Source organism: Miniopterus schreibersii, assembly GCF_964146895.1.
Source record: "Miniopterus schreibersii genome assembly, chromosome: 19".
NCBI classification, from domain to species: domain Eukaryota; kingdom Metazoa; phylum Chordata; class Mammalia; order Chiroptera; family Miniopteridae; genus Miniopterus; species Miniopterus schreibersii.
The window spans coordinates 14,785,352-14,799,038 of NC_138119.1; the positions used below are offsets into that span (position 1 = coordinate 14,785,352).

Below are 13,687 nucleotides of genomic sequence, written 5' to 3' on the forward strand. Positions count from 1 at the left end.
GTCTAATTCTCAAGAAGAATTTTCACAGGTAAATTAGGCCCAAGGGCAGAAATTGTCCAAATGTTGTGATTCTCACAATTCTGGTTCTGTGTATTTATATTGGGCAAGATAATTTCTAACGTTATCCTTTCAGTTTTTCAGGTTGATCCTTTTGTCAAGTAATAGGCATTGATCCCAAAATCTATTGCCCAACAGCTATTTATGACATACACCTGGCCAGTATATATAGTACCTTAATTCATGAAACTAAGTGGGCCTGATGGCTAACTCTTCATTGACTTCTCTGTGAGACAAAAACAGAGCAACACTTCTACAGATGAGAAAACAGAATCAACAGTGGCCCTGGGAATAAGATGAGTCCTTGCTTTTTGTCTCATTTGCTGTTTGTCAGAACTACACTGTATGATATAAGGGGAACTGTTATAAGTAGAATGATCTTATACTTTCCTTTTTAATTAACTTTATTGCGGTGACATTGGTTAATAAAATTATATAGGTTTCAAGTGCACAATTCTATGATCTGTATATTGTATTGTGTGCGCACCGCCCAAAGTCAGATTTCTCCCATCACCATGTATTTGACCCTTATATTTGACCCCCTTTACTCTTTACTACCTCCCCACCCCCCTTTTCTCTGAATGCCCCTATATTTAGTTAATACCAATTCTAATTTAATACAAATGACCTCTTCAAATACTTACTACTTAGACTTTATCTGTGAGAGGGATTGGAGGGGAGAAAGCAGGAGTGGGGGGAGAAAAATGAAATCACCTTTGTAGGTCACACTACAACAGTAGGCAGCTACTGATCACACCTCCCAAGGTAAAGTCTTGTTGGATTCTAATATGAGAACTAAGAGCTCAAAAAAAGATAGGACAGCTAATTTAAAATCTCAAGTTTTTCAACCCAGTTGAACCTTCTGACAAATGCTAGATTATTAGAATGGCCCATGTGCCTAGAAAGTTGAAGGTAGTTTCTTCACTGAGATAATAAAGACCTTTTGCTGAGGGAAAAAGTCGAAATGACCAACTATCAGATACACTCGTGAATAGCTAGTGAGACAAAATGTTTATGTATATATCTTAGGTATATACAGCTGTTACAAGACCATTATTTCTATTACCCCTCAGGAAACATACACTTAATTACAACATGAAAAACACATAAAAGATTGAACTACTAATAGAGAACCAAATCCTATCAGAAGCTGAGTTACAAATGCTGTCACCCATTTTTTATACAGATACTGACTTATGTTCCCCACCATAATATGTGATAACAACAAACATTTATTAAGCACCTATCATGTGTCAAGAACTCTGCTAAGGACATAAAAAGATGATTAAGAGTCTCTGAGCTCACTAGCCTAGGGATTGCCAAAAGGAAAACATGCTGGGTCATGAGAAGGAAGATAAGTCAATATGAATGAAATGCTGGAATTTCATTATAGGGACAAGAGGAAAAAGGATGAATGCTTTGGGGGAAAAAATAGATTTCTGGGTAATGTGAAAGTAAGAGTTGTTCAACCTTTTCAGATTCTGAAGGCATCTCTAGATCCAGCTCCTCAAAGAAAACTGGAGCAATGACAATGGAACAGCTAAAAATAGGTTATAATTATAGCAAAGATAACAGCGGCCAACATAAACCTGGCCTTTGTTATTGTTGAAGTCATGGAATTCCTGCTCACAACTACTCTCGTCATCGTAGGCTTCTTGATGCGATCTTCTATGGTAAGGATAGCTTTTCGAGCTCCATCCCATTTTCCAGGACCCTGTAGACGATACTGGATTGGAGTACAGGGTCCCAATAATAACTGTAATGCCAATTTGGGGTCAGTGAAGGCCAGAGACAGCAAATTGGGCCTGACACCCACCAGGTCAGCAAGCTCTTCCATGGTATCTATATAGTCTGCCTGAATGGTATGGCGCTGGCTCTCCACATACCTGAAACAGAGAAGACAAAAGCCATGGCCTATCAACAATTTAATCAGTTAATCAGTGCTTTCTAAGTACCTGTTATTGTCTCAATATTGGTCTAGGAGCTATGGAAAATAGAGAAGAAAGATAAGATATTGTCTCTATCCTTAAGGACTTTATAATTACTGGAAAAGATAAGATAGACACATGTGAAACATAGAATATAGGACTTTTGGCAAATCATGTGGTTTTAGACTGCTAAATAGGAATGTAGAAGAGGGTAGTTAAAATAGAGCTATGATATGTTCTTGAAGGATGTGGAAGATACAGATAAGCTGAGAACAAGGAGGAAGTATTACAAGTCAGGGGAATAGCAGAGTGAAGGAATAAAGCAGGAGTGTAGAATGTGAGTGTAAAATACCTGTAGACATTACCTATAGTAGAGGAGGAATGTTGTGAAAAGCAAGAGTGCATATAGAGAGGCAAGTATAGCACATCAAGATACAGAGGGTTCCGATTTTATAAGAGAGAACCTATCATGAAAATCCTCAAGTTTGGGACTCTCCTTGTTTTATGAGGGCAGCGGTAGTGGGGTCCACAGAGCACGACTTCCAATGGCCAATGTTAATTCAGAATGTTGAGAGGACCGGGGAGGACGACTTACTCCACCAGAGGAATTAACCCTCTGAATGGAGCCAGATAGGAATGATTACACCAAGTGCAGATTTGAAAAGCTAAAAGGGCTTTATAGAGGGGAAATGTGGTAATGATGATGCCAGTGTGGAAGGAGTGAGATTTAGAGAGCTAACTGAGAACTTTGTTTTACTTTCTATAATAAAAATAAAACAAAGAGTAGTGGTCCAGAAAGGAAGAGAAAAAGCCAAGTCAAATTAACTGAAATTAGATGCGCATATTAAAAGAATCCAAAACAAGCACAGGGAAAAATAATAAAAGATAAATTTGAGGTAGAACTGGTGAAATGAAATTCCACAGGAACTGATAGATTCTAAACTTTAGAAGAGAGGAAGAGAAGACAGGACAGAATTTGAGAGCTGTCCCTTATGGATGTTAGGTTGGCTCAAGGGTTTATAGACATGCATTTATCTGACAGTACTGGGTCACAGGCTATAGAATTCATGAAACTTTCACAAAGAGATTCACTAGTACCTGCCTTGTAGGGTTGTTATGAGAAGTAAAGAAACTCATACATATAAATCATTTGGTGTATATACATAGTGGACCCTCAATAAAGGGTACATTATATCCTTAGGGACTGCTCAGTCAGGTGGCCAGACAAAAATAAGTCAAAGTAAAGGGAAGAGTTGAAATAGGATATTTTAGTACTAGAAAAAGAAGGAAAGAAAGCACTCCAAGAAGGATGAGATGTTTAAAAGTGTCAGACTCAGAGAGGAAGGAAAATGAAGTTGGTCATGGGTGACCTTCAAGTGAGCAGTAGCAGGAATGACGATGCAGGGACCTTCAGAGGGAGAAAGGGTGAGAATTTAGAGCATATAATGCATAATATTTATTGCATAAGTTTGGCAGTGAAAGGAAAGAGGAGACTAGAGGACCTGGAAAGGGTATCAGGGTTAAATAAAAACTATTTCTCCTCCTCCAAGGTAGGGAAGAGTTATGTTGGTTGAAGAAACCAGCTGAAGAAACACGTCCTTAGGCCTGGAATGATTGTGCCTCTGACTTTAACACACCACCATCAACTTCCACTTTGCCCAAATAAAAACCAGTGAATAAGCTCAGTTCTGAAAGTCAGATCACTAAACTGCTGTGTCCATCCACCCAAGCACTAGGCAGCTGGCTGATGCTACTACACTTCCAAGTCACACAGGCTATTCATACCATGAGCAACTGTGACTTGAGTGGGCTCTCACATGACGACCGCCCACAAAGTGGTCTCTGCAGATTTGTAAACCTACCTGCAGATTTGGAATTGGACCATATCTACTGCTCAATTCACTGTCACTCTTCCTTTCTCTGGCAGCTCTACTAGCACTTCTAGTAATTGTTACAAAACCCACATGCTTGATTTTTTTCTCCATGTGTTTTTTCCTCCTTGACTTTTCTTTTTTTAAACTATATTTTTATTGATTTCAGAGAGAGGAAGGGAGAGGGTGAGAGAGAGAGAAACATCAGTGATGAAGGGGAGTCACTGATCGGCTGCCTCCTGCATGATCCCCAGGGCTGGGGATTGAGCCCACAGTCGGGCCATGTGCCGGGACCGGGAATCCAACCCCGATCTCCGGAATCATAGGTCGATGCTCAACCGCTGAGCCACGCCGGTTGGGCTTGACTTTTCTTATAGGTCCTAAACACAGGATTTTAAAGATTTTTTAAAGTTTGTCTCTTCTTTCCCATCCATATCTAAACGACTTGGTACTATTTCTTCATTTTATTGTCACAAATATTATTTCCTTTTCCTTCAAAATACAATCTAAATCCTTGAACTAATGCAACGAAGATAAATATAGTACAATATTGTTCTTATTAAGTAGAAAAAGTAAGTGCATACTTTCCTGAGAGAATTTCTCACCTTTTTTCAATTTTCTCTCGAGTCTTAGCTATGTCTGTTATCATTTCACTTTGTGAGGGCAATGTCTTTAGCCCTAAAGAGAAAAAACAAAAATTTAAGTGTAAAGCAACCTCAGTAGGAGCAATAATCCTATTAACAATTACTGTGTTAGGGAGAGTTCAAAGAAATACAAGATAGTTTTCTGTACTCAAGGAGGTTACACCTTCACCTGATCACCTTATCCTACCACCACCATAATATAATGATATTAATTAACATCAGTAGCTTTCTCTATCCCACTTTGTCTTTGGAAGATATTTCTCTTAACTCTGCCTTCCAACCAGTAACTACTTCCTCCCTACCTTAGTCTTTCACTTGGGAAAGGAAATATGGACACAAGGAAATGATAAATGGCCTTAAGGTATATGGAAAGTGAAGTACAAAGAAAAAGAGCAGGGGGAACACACCCACAGCTGTACTCTTAATCACAAAGAAGTTTAATACCACAGGGAGAAGGAAGTAAAACATAATTTTCAATCCCGTTTCATGCCTAAAGTCCTATGGAAGATAAGCCTCATCTTCTAAACTTTTTTTATTTGGTCAGAATGGAAGTAAAGCTGAGGGCAACTCATAATACCCAATCTTGACAGATACATTTAAACACTGATGAACAAACAGTTCCAATAGTATGAATTTAACATCAAGGAACTGGCTAGAGAAAGGTAGAGTAGTATTTAAGTCAACATAAACAACTCTAAGCTAAAAGGATTAGTTTTTTGTCCAGATTTAGAGGGACTATGCCATGGAGGTCATTTTAGCCACACCCAGCCATAAGGTGTTACTCCATAAAATTCTGGAATCTAATGAACAAAATAAAGTGACAAACAAAATGGAACCAGAAGCATGGATACATGGGACAGACTGGCCAGTGCCTGAGGGTAGGGGAGTGTGGGTGACACGATAAAGAAGGTGAAGGGATTAGCTAAAGAATATGTACGCATACCCCATGTACACAAACTCTATTTTGGTGAAGGCCAAGGAAAGGGACGGTGAGGGTTAGTGAAGGTGGGAAAGGGTGGGGGATAAGGGGGACACCTGTAATTATGTCAACATTAAAATTTTTGATAAAAAATAGAGAAAAAACTAAAAAGCAAGCCATAAACATAAAGATACTACCAAGTAATTAAGTAGTCAACTTGCATGGTTACCTACCTTTAAATACTTGAGTGGCCCAGCGTCCTTGGAGCTCTGAAATGGGCATAATGGCACCCAAGGGCTGGATCAAGCCTATGATTGCAAGAGTTGGCTTTTCCAGGTCAGGAGGGAAGACCTTTTTATACAGGGATACTTTGTTTTTTACTACTTTTATAGAATCTTCAAGGAAAGGAAAAGCAAAGGTATAGCCTGTGGCAAAGATAACAGCATCAATGTCATCCTCCCTGGAGCCATCTTCAAATATGGCAGCTGTCTCTGTGAATTCCTTCACATTTCCTTTCACCTTCACCAAGCCAGAAATTATACGATTTGGCAGGTCATCATTGATTGTTGGTTGCTGACTCAGAGGTCTGTGAGTAGAGATAAAGACCAAGAAGAAGGAGAAATGAGAGTGATCATGGGGGCAGGGAGAAAGGGAGAAATCAGTATCACGTAAGTAAAATTCTACTTTGATGGAGATGGTTAAACAATATGCCAATGGTCTCCCTCGTGGTCTATCCATGGCATTTGGGAAAGGTCTAATGTATATTGGCACAGTTCAGGATCTCAGAGCAGAAGTTGGACCCTGGATGGCACTGAAACAAAAGAAGTTGGAGACATGAAGGAAGAATGGTTTTATTTGGAGAGTGCATGTATGGATTCTCAAGGAAACATACAGACTTTCTGCAAAACAACTGGCTTGGATTTTTTTTAAAAAGGAGGATTGAAAAAGGAGAGACATGGCAGCTAAATGCAATGGTGTAATACTTGACAGGATCTTGTATTTAGAAATTAAAAAGCTGTATATATATTATTGGAGCAAGTTGGTAAAATTAAACATATTAGATAATGGTATTTTATCAATGTTAAATTTTCCAAGTGTCATAATTGCATTCTGTTTATGTAGGAGAAGGCCCTTTTTCTCAGGCAATATATTCTGAGTAATTTAGGGTAAAGTGTATTAATGATTGCAACTTACTATTTAAATGATTCAGAAAAAAATATGTATATCTGAATGTATATATGTAGTATGTATGATATACATGAATGGATCTATCTTTAGTGAGGGAGAGACAGAAAGCAAATATAGTGAATCTAAGTGAAGGGTATATGGGTGCTCATTTATACTTATATTTTGCATCACGTAAACCTTAAAATTTGAAAAATAAAAAGTTGGCCCAGCCAGGCGTGGCTCAGCGGTTGAGCATCGACTTGGGATCCAGGTGATCGGGGTTCAGTTCCTGGTCAGGGCACATGCCGGGTTGTGGGCTCGATCAATGACTCTCCCATCATTGATGTTTCTATCTCTCTCTCTCCCTCTCCTTTCCTCCCTCTGAAATCAATAAAGATATATTTAAAAATAAATAAATAAAAACTAAATAAATAAAAAGTTGGAGGGAAAAAGCATTTAAAATCAGCCTCTACAAATGCTTTCAGTTTCCTTCCTTGGCTATGTGAGGACTCCCATCCTTTATGCTCGCATGGCATGCCATGCATTTATCTTATTCTTTTGTCTGTCTTTTCATTAGAGTATTGAAGGTAAAATCCACTTCTTGCATCTGCCGTTTATTTCTAATGTGCTCTTGGGATAATTAGTTTCTTTAAGTGTCAACTGTTCTATCTATCAAATGCAGGGAAAACGCCAATCTATAGGGCTGTTCTGGGGGTTAAATGAGATAATGCATGTAACTCATTTAGTACTATGCTTGTCTCACATTAAGTCCTCAAAAAGGTAAGGTTTTATTATTTGTATTGCTACTACTATGAGGTCTTTAGTCTCTGTATGCTCATGCCCAGTGTAATGCTTGGCTCGTAAGAGGTCCTCAGTGTTTGTTGGATAACTGAATGAATGAATGATGCACTGCCCTCTACTACCAGGTTGTTGTTGGACGTCATGTAAACAGAACTAGTACCTAGGGAAATGATCAGATGGTTATTCTCTGCCAAGGAGAATCATAGATCAAAGAGTACAGATCAGCAGATCTTGGGCTTCTGTGGGAGCAAGGGAGACATCTGATCTTAGACTCTGGATTTTCTTAATGTGTAGAGGTAGCTCTACTATTAGCCTATGTGAACAATCCTTATTTTTGTGCTTTGGCTATAACCGCCCCAAGCCCATCCTGAACATACCTGTGTTTAGGCTTTAGGCCATACATTTCGTGGCTAAACCTTTGGTTCATCCTTTTTTCCAAATACATGTTTACTAATGATGGACCACAAATCTTCATCAAAAAACGTTTAAGTCGAGAAAAGAACATCGCATCAAAAGGATATCCATAGTCTCCTACACGATTCAAGATCCAAGCCCCTCTCCTGGTGCTGAGGAAAACCTGGGGCGGGGGAAAATGGTTTGCTTTTACCATTCTCTGGTTCATAATCCCTTAGAAGTACGCAGCTTTCTTCAAGAGTAAGTTTAAACTTTTCGTCTGTTTTTTCAGTGCCTGTACAGCCTTTTTTTATTTCCTGCTATTTTCCTTCTCAGACACTAACTTATAATTAAATTGGCGCATTCACTGACCACGAATACGTCTTGCTTTTCACCACCACATGTCTGTCTAATGTCATTACACCTCCCTGAAAAGCGCCTAGCCTCTTCCTTCTCCAAAGCCTATTCGCTTGTTTTTGTTTTTCAATCCTCACCTGATTTCCCATTGATTTTTAGATAGAGTGGAAATGAGGGGAGACAGAGACACATCGATTTGTTGCCTCCCACGTGCACCCCCACTGGGAACGGGGAGCGGACCTGCAACCCAGGTATATGCCCTTGACCTGAACTGAACCCTCGGCCCTTTGGCGTGCAGGCCGATGCTCTAACCACTGAGCACGCCGGCCAGGGCAAGCCTATTCATTTTTTTTCTATCAAGGGCTTTATTATTATTATTATTATTATTTTAAATATTACAAATTTTTATTTTTCTCCCCAATGACCCATTCCACCGTCCCATCCCCCTCCCGAATGTCTCTGCCCACCACTGTCAGTGTCCTTGGTTTCTGCATATATGCATAGAAATTCTTTGGTTACTCTCTTCCCCTCCACCCACCCGCCCTACTCCATCCCTCTGACATTCGTCAGTCTGATCCATGCTTCCATATCATTGAATCTATTCTGTTCATCAGTTTATTAAGTTCTTTAGATTCCACATATAAGCGAGATCATGTGATGTTTGTCTTTCTCTTGCCTAAGCCTATTCATTTTTAAGATCCAGATCAAGCCTGCCTCCTCCATGAAGACATTGCTGACTGTTCTGGCTGACAGTTTTCTCTCCATCTTCTGAACTATCTAGCACTTACCACCTGTTCCACTCATTTAAAACCATGGAATGGTAAAGCTGAAAGCAACTTGGAGATATTTTAATCCAAAACCCTCAGTCTCTTTTGCCTTTGATATTGGTTGCATTATTACAAAAAAGAAAACCTGTTATTTATACTTTATATTGATGTTTAACTTTTTTTTCCTTTCAACTGCGTAAAAGTGCTTAATTAGGATAGCACTTCAGGTCACCACTGGTGAGAATATATGTGTGAAGTTAAACACTTATTTTCTGTCCCTTCAACTGTTTTCTCCAGGTTGGAAGGTGTAGCCTACACATCTTTTAGTCTACTCAACTCATCATCATCATCACTTCTATTTATTGAGAATTGTGAACTGTAAGTCACTATGCTAGGTCCTTTATCTGTATCTTATTTAACCAATACAACCACCTCTTGAGGTAGGTACTGTCCCCATTTTATGGGTGAGAGGCATGGAGAAGACGCCTAACTTGCCTCAGATCATACAGCTAGTAAGTGGCAGAGCTGAATTTCCAGCGCAGGTCTTACTGACGCCAAAGTCTGTACTTAGAAAGTGTTTCATTGATTATTTCATGGAAAAACTGAAGATTGCTAGTAGAATAACAAGAAGCTGTTCAGTCTCTTTATGTGCTCTGACGGCTAAAGTCCATGGTCAGAGCTGCTAAAAGTTTGCTATTGAATTCCCTGGCAAAAGTATCACTTTCTCTACATTACAAAATTCTCTAGAGACAGTTTCAAGTTGTAAAGTATGTAAGTGCCTTGCTTTATGGTCTTTTGTCTTAGCTGTAAGTAAAACGGTAACGTGTCTACATTTAGGGATAATCATGTATTATCATACACATATATTCTCTTCACACATATATTCTCACCAACAGTGACCTTAATTTAGCGCTGTCACAATTAAGCACTTTTACATGTCACAATGGAAAGAGCAAGCATGGTCTTAGGAATCAAATAGTTTTGTGTGCAGTCTATGTAACTTTTGTTATATAAGTATATGAGTAATGTAAATGCTCAGAGCCTCAATTAAAAGGTTTCCAGTGTATAAAACAGTGACAATAATACATATAGCACAAGGTTGTTGTGAGAAATAGTGTTTTTGTAAAGGGTGTGGCATATAGTAACTACTCAATAAATGCTTAATGGCTATCATTGTACTCATTTCAATTTTCCATCTATGCCTTCTTTTAAGCAAACAGCATATTTACAAATTTGGATTTATAAGAAACAAATGTAAGGAAGATTGTTGTACAAGAAAGGAATGTTTTCTCTTCACAAAAGCATTATAACATAAGAATTCCTATAGCAAGATGTCCTTGATACACCGAAATTTATAGGTTCATTTAAAATGTTTGATTTACAAACCACTTCTCATAAGTACAATTTAACATGTAAAGCAGAAAGTCAGAACCCAGCAATTGAGTTTCTTCAGCTTGCTTTAGTGGCGTGACAATGCTGTCCCTGCTAGGCAGACATCGTTTTGCTATGTGTTTTCCCAGACTCTGTCAGACACGGCTACCTATATCCACCCCGTCTTGGACGCTTTGTTCCTTGGCAATCTACGATTCCGCAGTGCATGGAAGGCCTAGCTCCCTTCTAACTGACCATCTGACAAGCCAATGATATTAAAGAAGGCTCAAGCCTTGGGTCCCCACAACATACCTTGCACATTCTTTTTATCATAACACCCACACACATTTTTCCTCTTTCTTGTTTCTATAGCTATTTCCTGATAAATGCTTGTTGAATTAATTCATGGAGCATCTGAAATCGCTTTTGTGGTGACAGACGGAGATATGACTGAGAAGTGTTATTGAACAGAGTTTCTGAGTAGAGGTCATTTAACAAAGTTGTGGCATTAAACTTCTATTTTTAAAAAAATAGTAATTTAAAACACATTTGTGGAGAAGCACAGCTTAATTAAAGTTACCAAAGAACAACCACATGTTTAACTGTTGTCAACAGTTATGATTCAATAAAGACATAAATAACAAAATATTAAAACGAAATGTCTTTTTCTAGAAATTTATAATAAACACATTTTCTTCCTAGTTCAAAAAACAAAAAACCTTAAGGACATAAAAACTGCTTTAGAGAAAACATCATTGTGTTATCTAACTGTAATGAAAAGGCTGGTGCCCACAGATGCCTCAGTGTGGACACTTGCATACTGGTAAGCATGTCATCTTTAGAAAGATTAGACTGCTTCTTTTTTCCAGCTGTGGAGGCAAGAGGAAATTCCCCCCACCATCCTATGAGTGAAAAGCTTTCAATGACCCAGTGTGCTTTCTTCACATAAGAGCATGGCATTTCTGCTTGCCAAGAGAAGATCTACACTTCTGAGTGCTGCTTTCTGACAAGCTCTCCCATCAATTATTTGGTCTTCCTGAAAGCTAGAGGCCCACTCTGGAGACATCTGATTGGGATTATGAGCACAGCTGTGGTCATGACCTAATTCCTTAGTGTGAGGCCAATCGAATGATGGGAATTTAACTAGCAACCTTGGCTCCATCATATCATCCATCATAACGTTGCCAATGAAACCAAGCCCTACATTTGCCATCGGCACTGATGAGCTCTGGGCAGGTATCCATACTCTCTGTTGAGTCCACCTGCAGCTTTCTTGGTAAAGCAAAGTAAATAATTGTTGATTCAAACCTGCTTGGCTGTGTGGCTAATCTCCACAGCCAGATCCACTCCAGAATTCCCAATGCCAATTACAATGACTCTCTTTCCAGTGAAACTCTCTGGATTCTTATAATCTCGACTATGGAAGTACTGTCCTTTGAACCTCTCAATTCCTGCAAGAGAGGGAAACATAATTATCAAGTGTTTATCTGATATCATTTGAAAAATATATTTTTTTGCAGTGTGTAGAGTTTAAAATATACTCTCCATATGCTCTCCTTTTACTCAGCTGCACTTACCTTTCTGAATATTTTTGCCTATTTCCCCCCATAGCCTCAGGGCAGAACCTTGAGACTCCCTTATCATAAACAGTCCACTTCACTCAGGATCTGTTTGTATTTTGGACTTGTAGACTCAGATATACAAATGGCTTCAGGAAACCTCCATTCTCTTTTGTCTCTCATCCTCTTTAAATACCTACTCCCATTTCAATTGGAGCATATATTTTTATAAACTCTAGAATATACATAGACTGCTCTTGTGCCTAAAAGTGCAGACCCAGAACTGTAATAAATTCTTTCCTTAAGCTTTAATTTCTTCCTTATAAACTCTATTTCCATTTGTTTCCTTGATTGCTGAAAATCCTTATTCAACCTAATGCACATCAACTCCATGTTTTTCCTTTTGATCCTTAGAAAAACTAAAGTCATTTTGAAACTAAATATAGAGTTCTCCAACTTTCCTCTAGTCTCCAAAATTACCCTATGTCTACCTCCCAGCATCTTTCAGGAGAACATGCAGAATTAAGATAAGCCTTACTTCATCCCAAGGTAAGAATCACTAAGACTGAAATTCCCCCATTCCTCAGGGGTCAGGTCACAGGTATGGTTTGAGGGTCTTTCTTCCTGGTAGGATACTCACCAGGGAAGCTTTGCAAGGGCAAGTGAGCATTGGTATGATGGCCGGTGCAAACCATGACTCCATCAAAGACACCCACTTCCTTTTTCCCTTCGGATTCTGTGACTACCTCCCATTGGCCTGAAGTGGAGAAATCAGGCCACTTTCTCACACTGCACACAGTAGTCTGAAAAAGAGAGTGACAGCTACAGGCGATGGTAACCACAGCCGCTACAGTGGACATATTTTCTGATATGACTCTCCTTGAAGAGTGTGACACAAAGGGCTGATCTTACACAAGAGGGCTCATGCAGGGACATTTGATTTCCATACTCCACAAGTAAGAATATTTTTGTCAGATGCAGCAGGGGTGAGAAAACTTCCAGAAGACCAAATAAATAAAATAAAGTTGGCAGGCTAATGATGCACTCTTCTCTGCTTCCATAAAAGCGCACATTACTATTCTCTTGGTTCATGCCCTAAGTCAGTGATTTTCAACTGGTGTGCCACAAGAATTTTTATTTTTTATTTTATTTATTTATTCATTTATTTTTTAAATATATCTTTATTGATTTCAGAGAGAGGAAAGGAGAGGGAGAGAGAGAGAGATAGAAACATCAATGATGAGGGAGTCATTGATTGGCTGCAGCCCACAACCTGGGCATGTGTCCTGACCGGGAATCGAACCCTGATCGCCTGGATCCTAGGTCGAAGCTTAACCACTCAGCCACGCCCGGCCGGGCTTTTTTAAATTTTTTTAAATGAGTTCTGTTGTTGTTTTTATTTTATTTTATTTTTTAAAATATATCTTTACTGATTTCAGAGAGAGGAAAGGAGAGGGAGAGAGAGGGATAGAAACATCAACGACGAGAGTCAGTGATCAGTTGCAGCCCGCAACCCGGACATGTGCCCTGACCGGGAATCGAACCCTGATCGCCTGGATCCTAGGTCAACGCTCAACCGCTGAGCCATGCTCGGCTGGGCCACAAGAATTTTTAAAACATGCAATACTTGAGGTCAGGGGCACTGACCTCTCTTCCTTTAGGCTGTCAAAAAAATTGCAACAGCCAACACAAGAATAGCTGGCCGGTGTGAATGAATCAAGATTATACCGATTTTTTTTTGGTCAGATTTGCAAAATATATATTTTTTGATGTGCCGCAGAATTTTAGTAATTATTTTATATGTGCCATGAGATGAAAAAGGTTGAAAATCACTATCCTAAGTCAATGCAACA

The 13,687-nt window shown here is 39.1% G+C and overlaps 1 protein-coding gene across 8 annotated transcripts in view; it reads right to left on the reverse strand.

Annotated features, from left to right (window-relative positions):
• Positions 1-144: 144 nt before the first annotated feature.
• Positions 145-13,687, reverse strand: part of LOC308548574 (flavin-containing monooxygenase 5-like) — a 40,486-nt gene continuing 26,943 nt past the window's right edge. For 7 of the 8 annotated variants that reach the window (XM_081120253.1, XM_081120257.1, XM_081120254.1 and 4 more), the window contains 6 exons: positions 12,475-12,637; positions 11,584-11,726; positions 7,765-7,964; positions 5,653-6,005; positions 4,462-4,534; positions 145-1,943 (listed from right to left, as the gene is read on the reverse strand). In XM_081120253.1, the coding sequence (XP_080976379.1) occupies positions 1,598-1,943; positions 4,462-4,534; positions 5,653-6,005; positions 7,765-7,964; positions 11,584-11,726; positions 12,475-12,637 (1,278 nt within the window). In that variant the 3' untranslated portion in view covers positions 145-1,597. The remainder of the gene's footprint in view (positions 1,944-4,461; positions 4,535-5,652; positions 6,006-7,764; positions 7,965-11,583; positions 11,727-12,474; positions 12,638-13,687) is intronic. The other variant, XM_081120258.1, reaches the window with a different exon arrangement.